Source organism: Scomber scombrus, chromosome 16 (genome assembly GCF_963691925.1).
Source record: "Scomber scombrus chromosome 16, fScoSco1.1, whole genome shotgun sequence".
In the NCBI taxonomy this organism is placed as follows: Eukaryota; Metazoa; Chordata; class Actinopteri; order Scombriformes; family Scombridae; genus Scomber; species Scomber scombrus.
Window position 1 is genome coordinate 10,131,705 of NC_084985.1, and position 23,367 is coordinate 10,155,071.

At 38.5% G+C, this 23,367-nt stretch overlaps 1 protein-coding gene across 1 annotated transcript; it reads left to right on the plus strand.

Annotated features, from left to right (window-relative positions):
- The first annotated feature begins 5,556 nt into the window (after positions 1-5,556).
- On the plus strand, positions 5,557-22,660 carry LOC133995889 (sodium/hydrogen exchanger 3-like). The gene is made up of 17 exons (XM_062435403.1): positions 5,557-5,564; positions 5,685-6,046; positions 14,300-14,602; positions 15,617-15,777; positions 16,646-16,724; positions 16,907-17,084; positions 17,201-17,421; positions 19,021-19,223; positions 19,312-19,401; positions 19,498-19,568; positions 19,653-19,782; positions 19,914-20,059; positions 20,470-20,593; positions 20,773-20,946; positions 22,050-22,104; positions 22,193-22,279; positions 22,365-22,660. The coding sequence occupies exons 1-17, from the start codon at positions 5,557-5,559 to the stop codon at positions 22,658-22,660; spliced, it is 2,688 nt and encodes an 895-aa protein (XP_062291387.1).
- Positions 22,661-23,367: the final 707 nt, after the last annotated feature.

Consider the following 23,367-nt stretch of genomic DNA (forward strand, 5'->3'; position numbering starts at 1 on the left):
AAACATAATAAAGGCTAGAAGGCTTATTTCAATGACACGACAAAAAGCCCGACCGATATATCAGTCAGCTGATATTATCATCCAACATTGGCCGGGCCGATATATCAATATCAGAACTTTTATACTCCCTAAATATTGGCATCGGCCCCAAAAGCCATATATCATTGGCCCCAGTATCGGTCGGGCTCTAAATGAAAAAAATCAGCATTTTACTAATTGGGAACACAGCTTTTGTCCCCAGTTGGACAAGCTTTCCCCAATTAACTGGTCTTAAGTCTGAAATTTGTCCATGAAAGTAGTCTACACAGATAGCATTTGACCTTCTCCAGTTAGTTATTTCTGATGTTGTCAAACTCAGCATGACTAAATGGATGAAGTTTTAATATTACCTTTATTAATTTGATGGTGCACATAACAAAGGTCACCTCAGGGAGCTTCTGTTGGTTCAACATTTCTTTGTCACTTCCTTGTAAACCTGTAAACACGTCCTTCATAAGACTGATGTCCATGCAGGTGGCACCTCTTATTTAACATCCTCTCCTCTGCAATCTGACACCATAAACAGACCTTGTGGCAGATGAACATGCAGTGACTTTTCCTGGATAGCTACATCCAGTGGTGGGAAAAATACAGTTGTATTTGTTGTACCAAGATTCAGACGACTGATGACCTCTCTGCCCTTTCTGCAATATAAGGAAAATATAAAGAACAACGAGTGCCAGTGACACATGCATGTCATTTTGATCTGTTGTATAAGTTTAAAAAAACATCCTAGTTTCCTTTAATTTTGTCATGAACGAAGTGGCACAGAATCAATCAGGAATACATTCATTTACTTATTTCATCAGAAAACGCTGAGTCACTGGGAGTTTGTTTAATTTATCAATAGTTAATTCATCCAAATATAGATACAGGAAACTTTTAAAATTATCTCAATCACAGGGATGAGGAAACATTTCAGGTTTTTTTGTGTGTCTTACTGTCAATGAAGTTGCTTCCTCTCTGTGACTCAGCTTTCTTATATGTCCATATATTTTTAGGCTACATGTCCGTATCCAGAATGATAAATTATGTTTTCAGTATAATCTGTCGTTTTGTATTTAGACCCACAGAAAGACATACAATCTAGTGTCCAGGTTTAAGTGTCATTTTGTGTTGTCCAGTTAAACTATCTACCAAGCTGCTTTCATAACCCTTCATCTCTAAGTACTAATTATTATTTTCCTCATGGAATAATTTCTGGATTGTTTTTTTTAACCATTGATTGAATGTTTACTCTAAAGTATCAAAAATAGTGATAAATGTCCATCAGAAGTTCCCAGAGCCCAAAGAGACTTATTTAAATGTCCTGTTTTGATCAAATATATTTAAATGATAATGACAATAAACAGAGAAAACCAGGACATCCTCCCACCAGAGAAGCTGTAACTAGAGACTTTATGACATTTTTTACCAAAAAAACATGTATTTTAAATCACCTTAATCAATCGATCAGTTTCACTTTATAAAATTCACTTTACTAAAATAGTGAAAAATGTCCATTCTTATTTCCCAGAGTCTAATCTGACCCAAATCCCAAAGTTATTCCATTTTCAATGATATAAAACACAGAAAAAAACAGTGAATTGTCCCATTTTAGAAGCTAAAATTAGCAAATGTTCAGTAACTTTGCTTGATAAATGACATAAACCATTAATCAGATATCAAAAGTGTAAATAATCTTTCTGCCCTGAGCAACCACTTATCAAATGATTAATTATTTTAGCACCACACTTTACAGTATTCATGCGGATGTATTGTTTCTCATGCAGGTCATAGCCTACTTTTATTTATACCAAAATGTCTGTGTCGGCCTCATGCGAGTCTGATCTGGTTCTTTCAAACAAATTCCCTGTTGATGCTTGACCTTAAAGATCAAGACACAACCACAGACTTTTCTTTGTTAACTGCTGCCCTCATGGAGACCCTTTGATTACCTCTGACCTTAGATTCAAGTCTCTGGCCTATCTTTAGCCAGGGTAATAATCGATGTAGCCGGTATACTCATAAACAGTCAACAGAGCTGCCGTGTTAACAGCTTCCCTGAGGTGCATGCTGGCGTCCTGAAAGAGAACACAAGCATGAAAAAAAGTGTGCAGGTTTCACTGTTTTGTGGTTTGAAGTGATGAAGTGATGAGGACCAGGGTGGGAGAAAGAGGGTTTGTTGTTTGTTTCTTGGTTGTTGTCTTTGTTAGTTTTTTGGTTTGTGGAGTTTCTCCAAACTTGTTGAGAGATTCAAGGAGAACATTTTTTGCCTACATTTTCTATATTCCTTAACACTGCAGCTCAAGGCAATTCTGATTTATTTTCCTTTAATCTACAACACTTCAGATCTGCAGATCCATATCCATCAGCTTGTCATGTCAAACTGAGGAATTCAATTTCAATCTTATTCACTGAAAGGCTAAGACATGAAAGTTGTAACACTTAACTTTAAGCATTACATAAATATTTAGTAAATGGTTTATAACACACTATAATGGGGTTAGGGTTAGGGTTAAGTTTTAAATGCACAGTATATGTCAACATGTCTAAGTTCCTATTTTAACGTGTTACAACGTTATCATTCATTATCTGCTATTGCAGCAGCCTCCAAGGGAGCAGTTACACTTATATCTGCTTATAACTATATTAAAATGGGTTATAGCCATATGTTAAATATATGTATATGTTAAATATACTGCTTTTACTTTATAAAATCCAAGTGTTATAAAGTAAAAGTTTTACTGTCAAATTCCTATCTGTTTGTGCCACTTGGGTGTACACAAAAAGCAGGAAATATGAAAAGGAAAAGTTTTATGTAAAATCCCCTCTTTTGTTTGTCTCTTGTGAGTTTTGTAAAATACTGGATTTCTGGAAAGGCCCTGATTGCACATTTCCTCAAAAGACCTGACTTATCCTCAGTGACTGAGTGTATAAAGTATCCTAACCCTAACCCTAACCCTCCAACGAGAAAAGAGGCTGAATATGGCTGTTTAAATTGTAACTAGAGGGATTGTGCTCAGATGGAAGGCAAACCTTGATTCACGGCTCATGGAAAAGAAAGAGCCTGTCCAAACTAAGGTTCATTTACAAGTGTCTGTCACCTAAACACATGTGTATAGTGGCAATGAAGGCTCAACACAGTCACTGTTGTGCAGTGTGGCAAGGGAGGGGATGTAGAGGGTGCAGGTGCTACTTTCCAATGTCAAACTGCCTTCCTGTCCTTGTAACATCTGATCCTTACTCTATACACTAATGCTAATATGTAGGAATAAACCGGTCAGTTTTGCCGAATTCAGCTCAAACTGTCCTTACAAGAAAAAAACTTTCTGTGAAAGTGAAGCAGTTCGGATGACATCATTCGATGGTCATTGTAAACAGACCTATTCTGTTGTTTCAATATGTGGACGTGTTGATTGAGCTACATGGTGGAGGTGTCATATTGTCTTAATTTAGCCTGAAGGGTTGCACAAAATCTCCATGACCTCCGCTTCCTTTGGACAAATTTAATTTCTTTCACAACCTGGATTTTATATGTGAAGTTTGGCCACCGCTGCTTTTTATAATCAGAATTATTTTGTTGCTGTGATGTGGGGATGTGATAGTCTGACTCACAGAACGTAGACTTTTGATATAATCCTGCCATTGGCCGACTCTTCCAGACAGAATTCTCCTCCCTTTCTGCTATCTGCGTGTTGTTGCTTTCCAAATTTCCATCACTACGTAACACAACAACAACCAGAGAGCTAGTTGTCTCACGTAGCCACTTTGTTGTAGCACAGTGTTATAACAAAGTGGCTATGCAAGACTAACTAACTAACCTAATGTCCTGTGAACTATCTAAAAGAACTAACTAAAGACAAGATGTTTTTGTTAACCTTGGGGTTACAATGGTTTGAGTCCCACTGCAGGTTTGACCATTTCCAAGGTTTAACTGGTCAGACTCAGTGGACAAATGTTTATCCAGAATTGTTTTTAAAAACAACTTTGACTGTAAATGGGTAAAATAAACATGTAAAATTGATCATTTCCTTCTAGACTACTCTTCAGTTCTTTCCTACATTACAGCCTATAAAGCATGTAATATTTGTATTGCCAGCCAAGCAATACAAATGATTTATTAAATACTTACTCTACAGTCTAAACAAACAGGTGGAGAAGAAAGGGAAAGGATGGAGGAGGAAGAGGAGGGAGCAGGAACCAACACAGATCCAGTTAAAGGTGCATGCGCTATTGAATGTTATTGTGTGACGTAAATTAGAGCACAATATATCATTTATATGATCCAGTTGGACTACTTCTTTCAACTCATTTATTGTTGCATTTAAGGATTAATGGAATGTTGCATAATACACAACACATATGTGTTTGCCTATGTCAAGGTTCGGCTATTCATCATGAATTAAATTAGTACAATAATATTGATTCTCATGTCAGACAGTCCAAATGATGTCTGCTTTATATAATCTTAGGTATAAATATGTTTTGCACTCTTGTTTAAAATTCAGTTGCAGGGTCAGAAAGGGAGAGGTTTGATACAAACATATTGTCCAGGCTGCTTTTTATTGCTAGCCCACACATGAATCAAACCATCAGACAGGTTGAATGATCACTCGTTTAACCTCATTCTCTAAGCCACTTATCTTTAAGTAAAAAGATAAATGAACAAAGTATATGTTACTGTTGTTCATTGCACTCTAAAACTGTGACTTTACACAATGCCAGTGAGCTTGAATGAACCAGGAAAGTAACTAATCTAATGTATTTTTACTTAATCTAATATTACTCTAATATGTGCCTTTATTTTATTATCACTTCCAAATAAGTGGTATAGGTCAATGGTTCTTAACAGTTTTCAGGCTTCTGATGCATATTATGTCTATGAGTTGTGACTAATCCAACCAAAGAGTGGTATTCCCATGTCAAATTGTTTCTTTAGAGGCATTGTGAGGTAAAATTATCTAGTATATCACTGGGAAAGAAATTCAAATATTTTCATGTTTACCCTTTGTGATCTCCAAGTTTAGGTACTTCAGTAGGGCCTCTAGGTAGCGGTCTGTTAGGTTACTCATGCTGTCGCCCTCCATTGGACTCCATTGCAAGGACTGTATTGTATATAAATGTCAACCAGGTTTAAGTGAAAATAGAAATCATATCAAAAACTAGGAAAATTAAATGTGAGATATGGAAAATGTATTTTATTTTCTATTTAAAGGGTTAAATATCCAGTCATGTTAAATGTGACAGTAACAACAATCATTTGGAGGACTTTGCTTCTAAAATAAAGTAATTTTAGAATTAATCTAGTTTAGTGTTAGTGACAACACACACATAAACCATTCACAGCCAATGAAGAAAGGATGGGAGCACCAAAACTTCCATTGAGTAAAGTGGCCAAACTAGCTTGTCTGGGTAGAAAGTGGGAGGAGACACACAAGCATCAGGATGGGCTGAGCTTCACCTGCTGTGAAAAACTGTATCCTTGGCTGAGAGGAGAGCAGAGAGAGCGGCCCACTATGCTCAGGCCAGATAATGATGTGGACGTATGTAAGAGAAAAGTGAAAGAGACCTGAGAGGGAAGGAGGAGGCACAGGAAAGGAATGAGAGAGTTCTACACAATCTGAAGTTGACCTGAGCACTGAGTCAACACCTCTGTGTAATAGTTGCCTAAGAGTCTGTGAAGTAATTTTCTCAAGCGTGGCAGCTATGTGGCGATTTACACTTTTCCTTTGCGTCCTGCTGGTGGTGTCCAGTGGGCCGAGCCTGGCCGCAGACGAACACACAGACCATGGAAGCACAGACCAAGGAAGCACAGACCATGGAAGCACAGACCAAGGAAGCACAGACCATGGAAGCACAGACCAGAGCTCGAACTCAAGCCATGGCGATGGGCATGACTCGAGTGGAGACGGTCACCATGGAGGGCCCATCACCACCCTACCTATTGTGAGCTGGAAGTGGCACCATGTCACCACTCCGTACCTGGTGGCTATTTGGGTCTTGGTCTGCTGGCTGTGCAAACTCAGTGAGTCCTACCAAACACAGCATTCATTTTTCCACAGCCACATTAAAAACAAAAAAACCTGGGCATCTGTTAGTTATTTTAATAGCAAATAGGATGTGATGGACTTACTGAAGTGGCCTAATTAGAGGTAATATTTTATGATGAAGACATTTTCTCAATGAGTAGCGTGCTGAGCAAACACATACAATTTAAGCGTGCATGATATGTAGCTCTGGAGGATATATTTTGGATCCTTTACTGAAGTTAAATTACCAATATTGCAATGATATTAATGAAGTCCTACATACAGTTTAATTGTCGTAAAAATACAGAAATATGAGTTGAAAATGTACTTAAATAACAAACATGCCTGTTAGGCAGAATGTTAGATTATTTTATACATTATATATTCTTATTTTTTCATTGTATTAATGTATAAGTAGTATTTTAAAATAGTGGCTGGTCATTACATGCTAATTGTTGCCACTTTTATACTGTGGCATAGTTTAATCTACAGTAAAAACAATGCATCATATTTTGATGCTAATACACTCAATTGCCAGTTAATTAGATACTGTGCATGGCTAAAATGAAAGCAGTCTAATACAACAACCAAGCAATAAATCTTACCTTCATGAATCTTACAATGTTCAACTTTTAGCGAGTTGTTGATTCAACTTCATGGTCATTTTGGAAGCTGTGTTTTGTGAATCAGTCTTTTTCCCTAAAAAATAGAGTAGAGGTATGAGGTAATATAAAATGGAAATGCTCAAATAACGTACTTCAACTTGCACATTACCTCTGTATATGTATATGCTGATAGGGATACACTGATTTCTATGGAAATTCAATCAACATAAAATAACAAAATGCAAATATCTGTTTTTGGCTAATTTAGTGAGTTAAATACACTGGACAAATCAAAGCATGTTACTACACTGATGCAAAATTCTGTAAATCCAATACTGCCTTGAGGCAGCAGGTCTTCAATGGTCTAAAACAACGTGATATTAAAGGTTAGCTGCCTTAGTGTATGAGAAAATAAAAAATTGGAAAATCTTATCATGGTATGGAGTGTATTGCCATATCACCTGACAATGTTTCATGGTTTTAATGGGCTGCTGAGTCTGTCATGGTACTGTCCTCAATTCAGGCTTGTTAAATGTTCTCTAAAATGTCTTTTAAGGGGCTTTTTCTGTGTTTCTGTTCTGTTATTTATATACCACAATGATGTCGGATATCTATGTTAAACATGGTCAAAGTTCCAAAACATGAGGTTAACATATGTAGAATTGCGCCCTTTGAGTCAAAAGTCTTGCTCAGCTTCAACCTGCTCTGAGTGCTTTGTTTATGATGGTTTTTTCTAGCTTGTCGAATGCATCACATCGCATACCTATAAACAGCCGTCTCTTCTTTATCTTTTGTTTCTTAGGTTGTTGCAAGTTTTTTGTATGTTTTGAATGGACATTTTTGAGTAGTTGACATTTTTAGTAAGGAATCCGAAAAAGTGGTAGTGATCACAATTTTACAACCTTATTTTTTAAAGAAACTGAAACACATCAGCCCAATATAGCATATCTGGTAATACAAAAACAATATGTGCATGCTATGAGCCTAAAAGTGCAGACAATGGCGTTAATTTTCTTCAGATCTTATTTCCTTTTTTTCCCAAGACTTACAATGCTTGCTTTCTTTCATTCTCCACAGTGCAGTCATGTCTCTCTACTTGTTCTAAATGAAGGACAATGGACAATAAATGTAGGTTTACTCATCTACTTTTAAACGTCCTTTTCACCTCTTTTAGTTGGTTTTGGTAAAATATATATTTTTTAACTTTACTCCTCCATTTCAATATTGTATAGGAGCAGATTAGGGACACAGGAACATTTTTAACATTCACTGTTATGTCATTTATTGTCTAAGATTTTCTCTCCTACAGGTCGCTCCCTATAATGTTGGTAATGTTCAAATTTCGGTGTATTTTATTGTCTTACTCATTTGACCTTTCTGAGGATCAAATATACTCAACTACATTTTTTTCTAGGTTTATTTCCAGTTGCTGAGTGAGGTCACAAAATGACACATTTCATTGAGCAAAACATTTTTCAAAGCTGCTTGATGCTATAACACAGCAGTCCTTGACTGTAGCGGCTCTTCCTCCCAGTCTGAAAATAACCTTTATCTGACCTGCCTCTTTCACCATGAAGTTGACCTCTCTGCAAACTAAACGTGTGCACAGAGCTGTGGTCATTTTACAATGATTGAAAGATTTAAGTTAAAGGCTGGCCGCTGTACAGCAGGATATATTAGGTCATTAGTTAATAAGGTTTTAACAGGGGGGATTCATGTGTGACTGTGACGCTAAATGTTCTTTTAAAGATGATTTATGGTGTTTAAACCACATCAGAAACCAATACGATGTCTATCATACAGTTCGGTATACACTGCACAGAAGAATTGAATAATCATGTAAAATAAAATGTATTGCTCACATAATTTCTTCGTAAACATACATAAGCTCTCACACCTGTGTAAGAGCTTATGTATCAATTCATCAAACCAGTCCATATTACCTATGATAGTGGCCAACTCTATTGTGCCTTGTCCTGCTCAAACAGGGTGGGACAGTTGGGCAAAGAAAACATTGAGTCATGAGGCAAAAACTTCACTTTGTCTCCAGAGACCAAAAAAAAGTGACATTTGTTTTGTCAGTCATACAGTTTACTTCCTTCAAAAAGGTGTATTGGCCATTTGAAGAATAAGGCTGCCATTGTTAAATTTCTATCCTTTTGTTAATATAAAATACCAAAACCAACGGTCTGTCTAATAGTCTCCATATTCCCTTTTCTTTTCTTTGGTTCTCAGCCTCACATCCGTTAGTTCTTTCAGAGGGTGTACATTCTTTTAAAGGTCTATAATTAATATTTTTTATAATAACAACATCAAATTACTGTGTAATGTCAGAGGTGTTGCTCATAGTGATGAACCACGTGAATTATCCGCGACTCTGCAGCTCCCTGCAGCTTTACAGCAAGTTTCAGCTCATTGTTTAGCTATCCGGCTGCAATTTTAATGTTTTGGTTCACTCTCTGGGCTCTCATAATGTCATTTTCAGCCGCAGCAGACAGCTGTTTTCATGAAATCCTACTATAGTTTGTTTCATAGTTACATGTATATATGCCATAGGTTATATAGTAGCCTTCTGAGCAACTGAAAATCGGCTGTGACGCAGCTTCTGGAAGTAACCAACCACAGCAGAGGGGGCTCATTGGGAGGGGGGCCTTAAAAAGACAGGAGCTAAAACAGCCTGTTTCAGACAGAAGCTGAACTGACAGGCTGCATGTTTGACATACGCTCTATAAGGTCAACTGCCTTGATTAGTATTTGAAAAACTACACCTTTGCAGTAATTCAATTGTAACAAATGGGGGCCTAAAGAGAGCTTGACCTCTGCTGAATATCAAATTAGAAGAAGACTTGTCTTGCCCTTCTTGATCCTGTGATAACTGAACATGGTCATTAGCATTTTGTGTATACACAACAAACGTGAATGGTTTGCTGCACTGTGGACAATGTAAATGAACAAGCGTGCGTGTGTGTGTGTGTGTGTGTGTGTTTGTGTACGACTCTGCTGACATAAATATGGGACTGTGGTTGTCTGTATATGATGGAGGAAATTACTCTTCAGATGACCAAAACAATGAAATCGGACACAATCAGCTATTTTTTCCCCCCAGTCTGCAAGTAGTTACAGTTAAAGTCAGTTTTTGGCAGCTTCAGTGTGAATCTGTGCTTTATTTGGTGCAAAATGTTACACAGCAGTATTTGTATTGTCAGTAACTTTCAAGAGAGATTATTAGTTATAACAAAGAGATACTGTATGTTACTAATGTTTTAGGAATTCTTCTGCAGCTGCTGACATGTGTCTTTATTACAGGTTTAACATATGTCTAGTTAAATCTAAAAGCTGCCATGCAAGTAGAGGTTTAGAAATGTTTTTTTTATTTGAAAGCATCAGTTTTTTCAGATCTTATTTTCTTTTTTTCCCTCCTGATTTACAATGCTTGCTTTCTTTCATTCTCCACAGTTCAGTCATGTCTCTTTGCTTGTTGTAAACAAAGGACAATGGACAATAAATGTAGGTTTACTTATCTGTGATGGACTAATAAACATACTATTCACCTGTTGGTGTTGGTTAAATACGCACATACTTCACTCCCTTTTCTCCTCCCTTATGATATCCTATAGCATCAGCACAGGAACATTTTTAACATTTACTGTCATGTCATTGAGTGTCTGTAACTGTCACTCCTACAGGTAGTTCCCTGTAATGTTGGTAATGTTGTAATAATAATAATAATAATAATTATTATTATTATTATTATCAATGTTGTAATTTATGTGTATTTTATTGTTTTACTCATTTGTCCTTTCTCAGAATCTAAAACGTGAATTGAATACCTAAAATATGAATGTACATGAATATCATTTTATACATCTACTTCTGGTCACTGGGTGAGGTCAAAAATGACACTACTTCACAGCTACTTGACACTTCACTTTACAAACCATAACGCAGCATTCCTTGACTGTAGCTGCTTTTCCTCCCAGTCTGAAAATAACCTTTATCTGACCTCCCTCTTTTACCATGAAGTTGACCTCTCTTTGTAGCAACTAAACGTGTGCACAGAGCTGTGGCCATTTTACAGTGATTGAAAGGTTTAAGTTAAAGGCTGGCCACTGTTCAGTAGGATGTATTAGGTCATTAGTTAATAAGACTTTAACAGGGGGGATTCATGTGTGACTGTGACGCTAAATGTTCTTTTAAAGATGATTTATGGTGTTTAAGCCATATCAGAAACCAATAACATGCTTACTGCACAGCTGTTTTAATTATTCAATAAATACACTGCACAAAAGTCTTCAAATCATGGTTGAATGTTAATAATTATGCCAAATAATGTCTACTTCACTGTCAATTAAGTAACTTTACTTTGGTTGCTCACATAAAGCTCTTAGGCTCATACCTGTGTGAGAGTTTATGTATCAAATCATGATGATGATGATGACACTATTCTGCCTTGTCCTGCTCAAACAGGGCGGGGCAGTTGAGCAAAGAAAACATTCATGAGGCATAAATAAATAAATAAATAAATGATGACAGTATGCACAGAAAGATGTGGAGAGATGATTTCTTAATTAATTTTGACTACAGAGACAACCATAAAAGTAATGTCATGCAGTTTGCTTCCTTCAAAAGGGTGTAGCGGCCATTTGAAGAATAAGGCTGCCATTGTTCTATATTTTTCTTATTGTCAACAAATCTCTTCCATACCTTGTCTTTGGTTCTCAGTCTCAAGATCATTGGTTCCTGCTGAGGATGTAAATCTTTAAAGCAGCTATAATTAATGTTTTTTGTTTTGTTTATAATAACCATGTATCAAATAATAATGTGGAATGTCACTTGTAGTGATGAACCTACAGAGTATTATCAGCTCCCCTCAGCTTTACAGAGCTTTATAGCGTTTCAGCAGGCAGCTGTTTTAAGAGAAAAAGCTCTAACCGAACACTACCTGCTCAGCATCAAACAGCACAGTTACAACTGTAGCAACTAGTTGGTATCCAGCTTTCGCTACACTATATTATACTATCGATATCAGTTAACTATATGCTAATGGTCTTTTCATGGGATTATGGACAATAAGAAAAATATAGAATATCACCACACTTATCTTTTAAAGAATCTGTATCACTTTTTTAAATTATTTTTTATAAATTCATTAAAAGTCGAAAAATTCAAAACAAATTTCAATTAGAAAAAAACAAATCTTATGAACTAAATCATAGGTCCATTATATTATTATAGCAGTTAATTTTTTTGAGAGTGTGCCTGAGGACAGTTTTCACATGTCTCTTACGTCAAGGCACTGGGAGGCTTTAACTAAGTTTGAGTAATATCACTGTCAATCATTACTAAGCACAAAGCTGTGGGATGAAGCAGTGGAAATGTTCCTAAACACACACACGCAAACGCACACGCACACACACATGAATTTATTTAATAAGAATGTATTTAAACCTAGTATATAAACATTTTTCAAATGGTTTATAACCCAATTATTATAGTTGTAAGCACAAGTGTAACTACTTCTGTGGAGAGACTTACTCCCTCACTCGCAGACACACACACACACACACACACACACACACACACACGCAGACAGACTTCAGTGGATGTGTTAATGACCGGAAAGCACAAACAAAGCAATGAGTGGTGAGTGTTTCAAATGTGACTGAATAACTGGAGACCTTTCTTGGACATCCGTTACTCACCCTTTAATCCACCAAGTTAAACTCACACACGACACACACACGCACACACACACGTAACCTTGGTCATAGAGGAGATACTGTATACATATAAAAGGCTGAGTCCAGGGCTTTGCGCGCTTCTGAAACCACTGCAGTCTTGACCACAGACAGTGGGAGGAATGAGGATATAAAATCACAGACAAAAATAGAAAGATGGAGAACTAGAGAGAAAGAGGAGTGAAGAGATAGTGATAGTAAACAAGAGTGAGTAAGACAGAGGAATCAGAAAAAGGAGCTTGCACAGGAAAAAGAAGAAGAGATAAGAATTGTGACACACTGTCCGGCACTTTAACAGTTTCCCTCTTTGACATCTGAGGTTGAACGGGCACAAGACAAAGGACATTTGTTTGGAGTGTGGCTTCTCTTCTTGCTCTGTTTGTTTTATTTACATGATCAAATGCAACGCTTTGGACATGTACACCTGTGGCTGCTGGGGTTGGTGTTGCTGATTTGCCTCATCTCAGGGGTCGCAGAGGTTCAGGGGGACGAAGGGCTCAAGCATCAAAAGTCGGAGTCCAGGTGCAACCAGAACGAACACGACCATGACTCCAACATCACGGGAATACCCATCGTGTCATTTAAGTGGCACCATGTGCATAAGGAATATCTAGTTGCATTATTTGTATTAGTGGCTTTTTTGGCTAAATTGGGTATGTAACAAACATTTAAGAATATAAAATGTGCAAGAGAAGTGCTAGACTGCTAGATAAGATTGATTAAAGTATTGATCAGTTTATGAGAGTTATGTCATGGATGTTGCGATTGGACAAATTTCTCTGAAGATAAAAGTGCTGCTGTTTTTACAGTAAAACACCTAATGGGAGATAATTACACTGTTGTCTTGGGAAAACTCTGATCTTTGACATGTTAGCATATGCAGTGGTTCTTATGTCTTATACTGACAATAATTTTACTGCATTTTCTTGATAGAAAGTAGTTTTGTAGCACTATGTTTTTCTGTTTAAACATGAGAAAGTGTTGGTTTGGGAGAGTTAGGGGTTATTAAATTGGACAATTGTAAGACCTCTAATATGTTACAAACTGTAACGGACTGCAGCCGTGAACAACAGTCTGTTATCTACACAGCATGCTGTTCCAGAGAACAGAGGAGTTTCTTTCATTTTTATGCATACTTGTACCATATTTGAAATTCCTCAGATTGTAAAATGATTTATGCTTTTAAGAGTCACTTTAAAGTTTAATAATTGGACTGAAATTCAAGTATAGTTCAGTTATAGTTTAATTATTGAAGTTAGAGTCTGAAAGTAAGAGTTTTATTAGAGTATTAAAAGCAACAAAACTCATTTTAAAATTGAAATGGAAGAAAATGCATTATTTGCACTTGCACGAATACAGAACCTTCACTTTAACGTGTTCAACACAACAACAATAACAGTCCTGGAATTATAAATTTTGAAATGGAATAATGCAACGGCTCAGTAGCCTTGATTATTTAACAAACTATAGTGACACTTTGTCAGGCCATTAAGTCAAGTAAAGGTCTCTTTGTCGTTACGCAGAGATTTCTCATTTGCACAGCTAGTTAATGATATGCCCAGAAAAAAAGTGACACTTTCTCAGTTGAGTGAAACAGTTGATCATTTGTGAATTTTGCAACCTCAGGAGAGTTTCAGTTTTATGGTTTCGATCCAATCCTGAGTCTCAATTCCTTTCTTCAGGAGGAATCAGCAGCAAAAGCAAAGTTTTCAGTTCCGGAACCAAAAATTAAATATACGCAGCTTTACCCAGAATCAAAGACTATGAATTATACTTGTTGTCTCATGATTGATTCTTATGAATCTAATCTTCCTTACTCTTGTGGGGGAACCCACTAGACCAGTCTCTCAAATGTTTTTTACTGTGTCTTGATTTCTCCTCTCCCTCTCTCTCTGTATCTTCACAGTCATCGAGGCCAACCATCATGTGACCAGCGTGATCCCAGAGAGCGCCCTGCTCATCTGCTTCGGCTTCATCCTGGGTGGCATTATTTGGGGTGCAGACAATGCGCAGACTTTCACACTGACACCGACTGTGTTCTTCTTCTACCTGCTGCCCCAAATCATCCTGGATGCGGGCTACTTCATGCCAAACAAGCTCTTCTTCAGCAACATGGGGGCCATCCTGGTCTATGCTGTCATTGGGACCTGCTGGAATGCCGCCAGTGTGGGGCTCTCCCTGTGGGGGTGTCACCAAGGAGGAGCAATGGGTAAGAGAGACATTCACTTTATTTCGCTTCATCTAAACGGGGTCAGTATTAAACGGAAAATGTCAGGACCCCTTTTGTGGCATTTTGAGATCAATTGTGTGGAATTTTTCTGTTGTGCATTACTGCCTCAAACTGGATGCTTGCAGTGGAGTGTGAGAAAGGAAGGGATTATGTAAAAGAGACGATGTAAACCAAATTTGGATACAGGTATACACTATAGATTGAGCGATACTTTTATTTATTTATCAGAGTGTGATAGAGTTAAAGTGGTTATTAACCTGGTTTACACATACTGTGAATTGCAGGCAGCACAATCAGGAACAAATAAATCCTTAGTTTGGCTAATGTACATTTCTCAATAAGAGAAAACTATCAAATTCAGCTACGTAACTCTTCTCTTTTTGATAACAGTTTGTTAAGTACTGTGATTATGTCAATGAATGTTTGTTAAACAACCAAGCAGGCATCTTTGAAACATCTTGTATATATCTCCTGCCAGGTGGTATTTCCATTAATTGCCCGATTGTGTGACATATAGAAACTGGGTCTTTCGGCTGATTGGTTGTTTTGTTGCAAATTACCAGCAAATATACCGTTTTTATAAAGGAATTTGCATTTATTGAACATGGGACAATGTTTAGATCAATTCACCAGATTCAAATTATGAATTATTTTGGACTTATTTCTGAAGAGTTAGCCTCTGAATTAAGACAATCACATCTCTTCCTTAAATTCCCCAAATTAGCTTTAATTTCACAGTTGTTTTAGGTTGATACATTTGTCAATAGTTGGACCACTGATCAGAGCAGTAGCTCTAGTCTAATGAACAATAAGTTAAACAAAGCTACAGTAAAAGAGAGTCAGCATTGATTTAAAGGGGATTTTAAGGCAGCTAGAGGATGACAGGGTGTTTAAAGGGTGTGCAGCGTTTACAACTCTCAAACCTCAACTACCTGCTCAAGTACAGTTAATGAAAACCAATTTGATGTGTATCTTCTGCCCTGTGTGTTGTAGGTGACCTGGACATCGGTCTGCTTCAGTATCTTCTCTTCGGCAGTCTAATTGCTGCTGTTGACCCCGTAGCTGTCATTGCTGTGTTTGAGGAGGTCCACGTCAACGAGGTCCTCTTCATCATGGTGTTTGGAGAGTCTCTGCTCAACGACGGCGTGACAGTGGTTCGTACGCTATGATGCATGCAACTGTTGTGCTTAACTTTCCTTGACATTACCAGAGAAGTGGAACAGTTGGTAAGTTCGCAGAGACATCCATAACTGGAAAGTACACTTTCAAGACATGAAGTGCAAAGTGTGCAAACACACTGCACTTAAAAGAAAGTACTTTCACCCTCTCACCTTTATGTAGTCTTATCGCTGTTCAATCATAGAGCTGTTTGATTGAACGAGAAATATTTCTTATATGTGCTATGAATTATAATAATAATTCAGTTCTATTTATGACCTGAAGTGCAATGAAAAGGGAAAGGCATGAAAATATGTTACTTTCAACCTTCCACACCTTTCTACAACACTGTACAGTACTATGCTGATTATATTGCGGTCTATCAAAGAAAGCATTGCGGTATTTGAGGGTTTTAAATGTGGCATGTTCAAGTGTACACTGTACACAACCCTTTACAACACTGTGTTGCAACCAAAAATCTGTTGGACAATGTTTATCTGTATTTTGAATATCCTAACATCACATACACTGTTTCAATCAGCTTTACAGGCACTGTATCAGCATTGCTTCCCAAATTAAACCATGGAGGATCAGGAAAAACAAAAACCAGGGAAAAGATGAGGGGAATTTTAAAAATACTGGCACAGCCAGATCAAAGACAGTTTCCATTTTATCGTCACAGAAACAAGAAGGCATTAGGAATCACTAATGTAATATAGATAATAAAATATAATAATATAGTCCAATAATATAATAATAATTTGTCCGGGATCAATTCTTCATATTATTCTTACTCTAATATGTAGATCAACATGATAAGCAGGAAGTTATACTCTTTTTTTTCTTCTTCTTCTCTTACTTTAGGTGCTCTTCAATGTGTTTGATGCATTTGTGTCTCTGGGAGGATCCCAAATTGATGCTGTGGAGATAATCAAAGGAATAAGTAAGTAGTTTAATTAATGTTATTTATCATTTAAGTGTGCATGTCTGATCTGGTTTAATTTTGAAGGTTTAATTCCCCAGATATACTGTATGTGTGAGGAAATGATGTATTTACTGGAAGCTATTTGGGATAATATCTCCTTTTTTTCTTTTCTTTTACACATTCTGTCTTTCTGTCTCTAGTTTCCTTCTTTGTTGTGGCGTTTGGTGGCTCCCTACTCGGTTTGTTGTTTGGTATACTTCTCTCACTTCTGACCAGATGCACTAAAAACATCCAGATCATTGAGCCAGGCTTCATTTTTGTCGTTGGGTACCTCTCCTACCTGACTGCCGAAATGCTCTCCTTATCTGCCATCCTTTCGTGAGTGCTCCATGATACATTTTTTTATCTGTTTTATTATTTTTGTGTTTCATCTTGTATAATATTTATCGAGGGATTCAAGGATGAAGTCATAGTTTAGTCTTTTCCTAATGTAGGATTGTCTTCTGCGGCATGTCCTGCCAGAAGTACATCAATGCAAACATGGACGAGAAGTCGGTCACCACTGTCAGATATGCCATGAAGGTTTTCGCTAATGGATCAGAAACCATCATCTTCGTGTTCCTCGGCATCTCGGCCATCGACAAAGCATTATGGGTTTGGAATACAGGCTTCATCCTCCTCACGCTCCTCTTCATCTTCGTATACAGGATCATCGGTGAGATTTTGTCTTTTGCTGTCGTTTTTTAGAGCGAACAACACTCAGGCTATGTTTACACGGAAACGATCTGAACAGAAAACGCAAAAGTGGCGTTGCGTTCTCACTTTTTATTCTGCGTTGGTTTAGATGAGTGCTTTTTGGGGGAAATCTGCAACAGTTTGTGGAATTCAATGTTGTATGCACGCCAGGCGGCCACAACACCACAAAGTCCGCGCGCCTGTATAGAACCTTCCCTCTACTTCTTTCCCTAGTAGCGCGAAATGGAAAACCAAAACCAAAACATGGCTAAGAAGCAAACAAAAACTGACCATTTTATCTCGGACTAAACTTCTCTCCCCCTCCTCTGTCATTGTCGGCCCGCTGCAGCAGACAGGTATCAGCAGAAGGATAGGTACGTGACGTCACATGGACGAGCGTCTGTCACCTAGGTTACAGCTTCAGACCGCAGCAAAAACTCTGCTGCATTTAAGGCAGACTTTTATGTTTTTACCCTTAACACCGCATCCTGACATACAGCGAGCGAGCGAACCGGCGACGAAATCTTGCGCGAAACTGTCCTGATATACAGCGTGACGATTTTATCGCGAGTATATTACAAACCAATCAAACCCTCTCTCTGCTAGCTAGCTTGTCAACAGGAAGCAGTGTGTACATTTCAACCAGTAAGAAGTGTTTAGGGGCGGGACACAGCCGCAAAATTTCGTCCAGATCAGGCGGGGAGTTCCGGTCCTCTGAAATGATGCCAACGCGGAAGTAACTTACAACTGCATTCTATCAAAAGGCCACCAGGGGGCGACCGTTTTGGTGTCAAAAGGACTTCCGTCTCCATACAAGTCAATGGAGAATTCACCAACTTCTCACTTGATTTCTAACCTCAGTAAAAGTTTTCAAAATGTGTTTATGGTCTCAATCGCTAGTTTAAAGCCTTCTTCAATGCAGTAAGTTTGGCCTCCCTGATTTTATATTTGACGATAAAACAGGGTATGCATTAGGGCGTGGCTACGTCATGATTGACAGGTTGATTGGTTCACAGGTTCAGGAAGACGCCTCATGCCCCTCCTGATGCCCATATAAGTTGAATCTGTGTTTTTATTTTTCCCGGCATGCACCGGAAATTTTCAAGATGGCGCTGCCCAGATCCGAAACTATTGGCTTCCGAGCAGCGGTCCACAAACCAATGGGTGACGTCACGGATGTTGCGTCCATTTCTTATATACAGTCTATGGTCCAGATAGAGACAGAGCGAGCGATTTTTTGAGGGGTGGGCGTCATCGCTGGATAGGGCGATGTCGCTCGCAGCATGTCAGGAAATGCTGATTGAAAAATCATGCATTTTAATCACTATTTCTCGCTCGCTCGTGTCGCTGTATGTCAGGATGGGCGGGAACGCGACGGTGGAGCGTTTTTAAGATTTCAACTCTGGAGGGTGGTTTCACTTTTTTGCGTTTTTAAGCCTCAAAAACGCTGTCACCGTCTAAACGAAAGGCATATCCGATAAAATAATTTGTCGTTTTCACCCGCAAGTGTTGTCGTGTAAACAGGGCCTCAGTCGGATGGCAAAGGTCACACTGTGTTTGTGTGCCATGTCTACTTTAGGTGTCTTTTTCCTCACCTGGATTCTCAACAAGTTCAGGCTGGTCCCCTTGGAGTTCATAGATCAGGTTATTATGAGTTACGGTGGCCTGCGAGGGGCTGTTGCGTATGGCCTGGCAATGATGCTGGATGAGCATAAGATAAAGGAGAAGAATCTAATGGTCAGCACTACTCTGATTGTAGTGTACTTCACTGTCATCCTTCAGGTAACAGCTTTTTTGTCTTCTTCTTCTTTTAGATTAGCTTGCTTATTTCCTACTGGACAAACCTGTTGTAATTCTCTTTTGCTTGCAGGGATTAACAATGAAGCCTCTTGTCAACTGGCTCAAAGTAAAGAGAGCTGCAGTGTCCGAGATCTCGCTCATAGAAAAAGTGCAGGATAAGGTAAAACAAATTCACATTTTACAAGCACAGCAGCAATACACATAAACTTCCAGTTTGATGTCCAGCAATTACAGATTCTCTGCTTGTGTTTTTCAGTTGTTTGATCACATGCTTGTTGCCATTGAAGACATATCTGGACAAATAGGACACAACTACATGAGAGACAAGTACGTAAACACAACTTTGATCATTCAAATTGTAACATTTCTTGCCTGAATGAAGCTACAATTGTCTCTTCTCTTTCTGTGAAGGTGGAATAGCTTTGAGGAGAAATGGATGACAAGTGTTTTGATGAAGCCGTCCGCAAGGAAGAACCGCGACTACGTCTTCAAAGTCTTCCACAAACTGAACCTCAAGGATGCTATGAGCTACGTGGCTGAGGTGAGTGTCACAGACAGAGAGGCTGAGGTGCATTTCTCCCACACGTTTTGTTGCTGTGTTTCTGAGCAATGAGCAACAGACAAGTTATCGGGTGCTGGTGGTAAAGAAATCCATTGGTCTCGTTGTTGCAGGGTGAACGCAGAGGCTCTCTGGAGTTTATCCGCAATGAAACAGCGAATGTCGACTTCAAGAAAAAGTTTGGTGAAGATCTCTCAGAGGTCATGCCTGATGTCACGTACGACACGACAATTGAATATGGTGGAACGTCCGATATGATGTGAGCAAACCCTTTTAGCTGGTTTACACTGAAATCAGGGGGCAAATTTGACTAGAAGTCGTAATATAAGCCTGTCTGGTGTGGGCTGGTGGTGAACAAACTTTTCAAGAACAATAATTGACTAAAAACACCCAAATTCCATTAATTACCTTAATTTCAGCTGTCAATGTTAAAGTATACATGATTAAATAAAGATACTGAAAGTGTATTAACTCTCTAGAGATCAGCTGCCTTTATGTGAATGCTCAAACACTGCTCCCTTGTGTCCTCAATCAGTCACAACATTTTCTCACATTTGAAACAGACCAAACAAGTTTAGATGCACCATCCAGCTCCCAATCTCTTCCTTTTTTTTGCAAGAGAAGCCTAAATTACTAAAAAACTAACTGACATGATTTTGTCCCCTGCAGGAGAGACCCTGTGCCATCAGTGAGCTTGGAAATGCATGAGCAGACCATGAATGGTATGAGGGAAACTGAGGACATTAACACTCACCACCTGCTGCAGCAACACCTGTACAGAGGCAGGAAACAGGTGAGCATGATCTTCCATATTCACTACATTCATGACATTTAAAGCACTCCATGAAACATGTATCAAATAAACTTTCTGGATTGAATACTGAATTATCATGTTCTTTCAAACATCAGCTCTCAAGTTCTCCAAGCTCCGTTCCTCTCAATCTCTTCTTCTGTTTGTTTTCTGGTTTATAGCACCGACACCGATACAGCCGGAGCCATTTCGAAGTCAATAAAGATGAAAATGAAGTGCAGGAGATCTTCCAGAGGACCATGAGGAATCGTTTGGAGTCCTTCAAGTCCACAAAGATGGGTGTCGCTCCTCCAAAGACAATAAGCAAGCATCCAAAGAAAGACCAGCAGCAAAAGGTCAGATAACCCATGACATACATGTAATTTTATACATGGACTAGAAGGGCTGGGTATTGATTCTCAAGACTTTTTTTGTTCACTGTGGATCAAGAACTGTCAAGTGATAAAGCTGGTATTAAATTTCTGGTCTGATTATCTTATTTTCTGATCATTAAGGCAATTAATATAAAGAAAAATGTTGCCAACTTTTTACAATATTAGTAGGACAAGGTTTTTATGCAGCTTCTTGTCTTTAGACAATATAAGATTTCAAACATTTGGTTTCTTTGGATATGTTAAAAGAGTTAAATAGAGTTTTGCTGTAAAACATTCATGTTTTAAAAGTCTGTGTAAAGTAATAAATAAATATGTGTTCTGCGTTTGACATACCACAGAAAAGTGTGTTGTTAACCACCCTGCCAAATTGAATGATTAAAAAAATCGCCAAATATATGAAATTAGGCTTCAAAGTTGTGTGAAAATCAACCTTTTTCTCAGCTCCCAAATGCTGTGGGAGTGCCCGCCGAGTCCGCTGAAACCCCGCCCCCTACCAAGTGTCACCTGTCAATCAAAGTCTCCACCTCTACCAGAAACATGGACGCTAGGTCTGAGAGCTTTCTGCTGCTAACTCAGCTGCTATCTCGGTGGCTAACTCGGTGGCTAACTCGGCGGCTAGCTCGGCGGCTAACTCAGCTAACTGGCTAACTGTAGACTGTTGTAGTAGTGGTAGTAGTGTGTGCTGAATGTATTTATACCTACAGCAGCAGGGGCGGGTTTATGCTCCGGTGTGTAACCGTGGTTAACACCGCCGGTTTACGTAACGTGGCTGTGATTTTAAGACCCGCCCATTAAATCCAGACACAGAAATCTTGAAACACAGTTTGTGAAGCCTAGCTCGACAATTCAAATGCTTTTTAAACCTTTTTTAGAAATACATTTATGACCTATTTAATGTGTTTAGAAGAAAATGTCTGAATTCACTTTACAGTCTTTAAAGAAAGCTATTAAGAAAGCATTGTACCAAAGCTCTGGTCTTGGAATATTACCAAGATACACAGCCCTAATGGTCAAAACAAAATTAATATAATTTACACACTAAATTACATCTCTTCTTATTGCAGATGCCAAATGGAAAATCAATGGACAAAAGTAAAAGTTACCTATCTGGCGATGAAGGTTTGTATCAGTGTTTCAGTTTTATATGCCTATTGTAGACTTAGTACTTCATTAAAAAGCCTTTTTTTAAACTTTTTTGTTTTGATAGATTTTGAGTTCTCAGAGGGGGACAGTGCCTCTGGTTATGATGCAGCTGGTGGTTCCTTCCCCATGAGGGTCACCTACAGAGCAGGAGGTAAAATGAATCCACCACCTTATCTTCTTATCTTTGACCTCTTAAAACCCTTTAAACACTAATACAGTTTCTTTCTTTCATTCAGCTGGAATTGAGAATCCGGCCTTCATGCTGGACCAGGACCCAATGCAGATCCCACCATGGCTGGCAGAGGCTGAGATCGGCAGCAGCATGGTGGCTCCCTCGCAGAGAGCCCAGGTGAGGCTGCCATGGACGCCCAGCAACCTGCGCCGCCTGGCTCCGCTTCGCACTAGCACTCACTCCACGGACTCCTTCATGCTGGCCGATACACCCTCCTCACAGCAGAGGGGTGGCGCCGAGCATCTGCCGCAGCCACCTCCACCACCACCGTCTTCTCAAAAAGACGGTGACCAAAAGTAGCATCCTGCCGACCCCCTCATTCATCTCCCTGTAACCTGGCTGCCAAAGACACAGAACATAACCTCAGACTTTGCACCGTCTACTCTCAAAATATTGACTAGTGAATGTTTTCTTTTCCATTGTTTAAACTTAATCCTGCTCTTCCAGACAAAACATTCACAACTCCGTAACCTTTGTGCTCTTGAAACAGCTTCTGTTGTCGCTTTAACGTTACCCTTCACTGAGCAAAGCTAAAATGAGAGATCCTGTGTGCACAGTGGCATTTTATTTACCAGAACTTGTTGAACATTGTTTTACTTTCTCCTCTGGTTCACAGCAAACTCGTCAAACATTGCAAATGCTCATCATCCTCTAAAGAGTATCTTATCCCTTAATGTGATACGAAACATCTTCAAGAATGTAGATAAGTGTAGATTTGTTGTTTATAAAGTTGATAAAAAAGGGAAATTTAATTATAGCAATGTGAAGCCTATAGAATAACATGAAATCAATGTCATCTCTATAATCTGAATTAATTACTTTTCTGAGCACAGTACTTAAGGTGAAACACTAAACTTGAAGGATAAGACCACTGTATATGTTGCTTATGTGATGAAGAAATATTTAAATTATATTTATTCACTAATTAATTTTGGTGTTGTATGTCCATGATCTCAAACTGAAAATATATTTTATGTACCGCCAACAAATAACACTTAAAACAGACT

Coding starts and splice junctions, on each gene's coding strand:
- LOC133995889 (XM_062435403.1), top strand. Junction 6,047..14,299: donor CTGCTGGCTGTGCAAACTCA/GTGAGTCCTACC, acceptor GTATCTTCACAG/TCATCGAGGCCAACCATCAT. Junction 17,085..17,200: donor TCCTTATCTGCCATCCTTTC/GTGAGTGCTCCA, acceptor TTCCTAATGTAG/GATTGTCTTCTGCGGCATGT.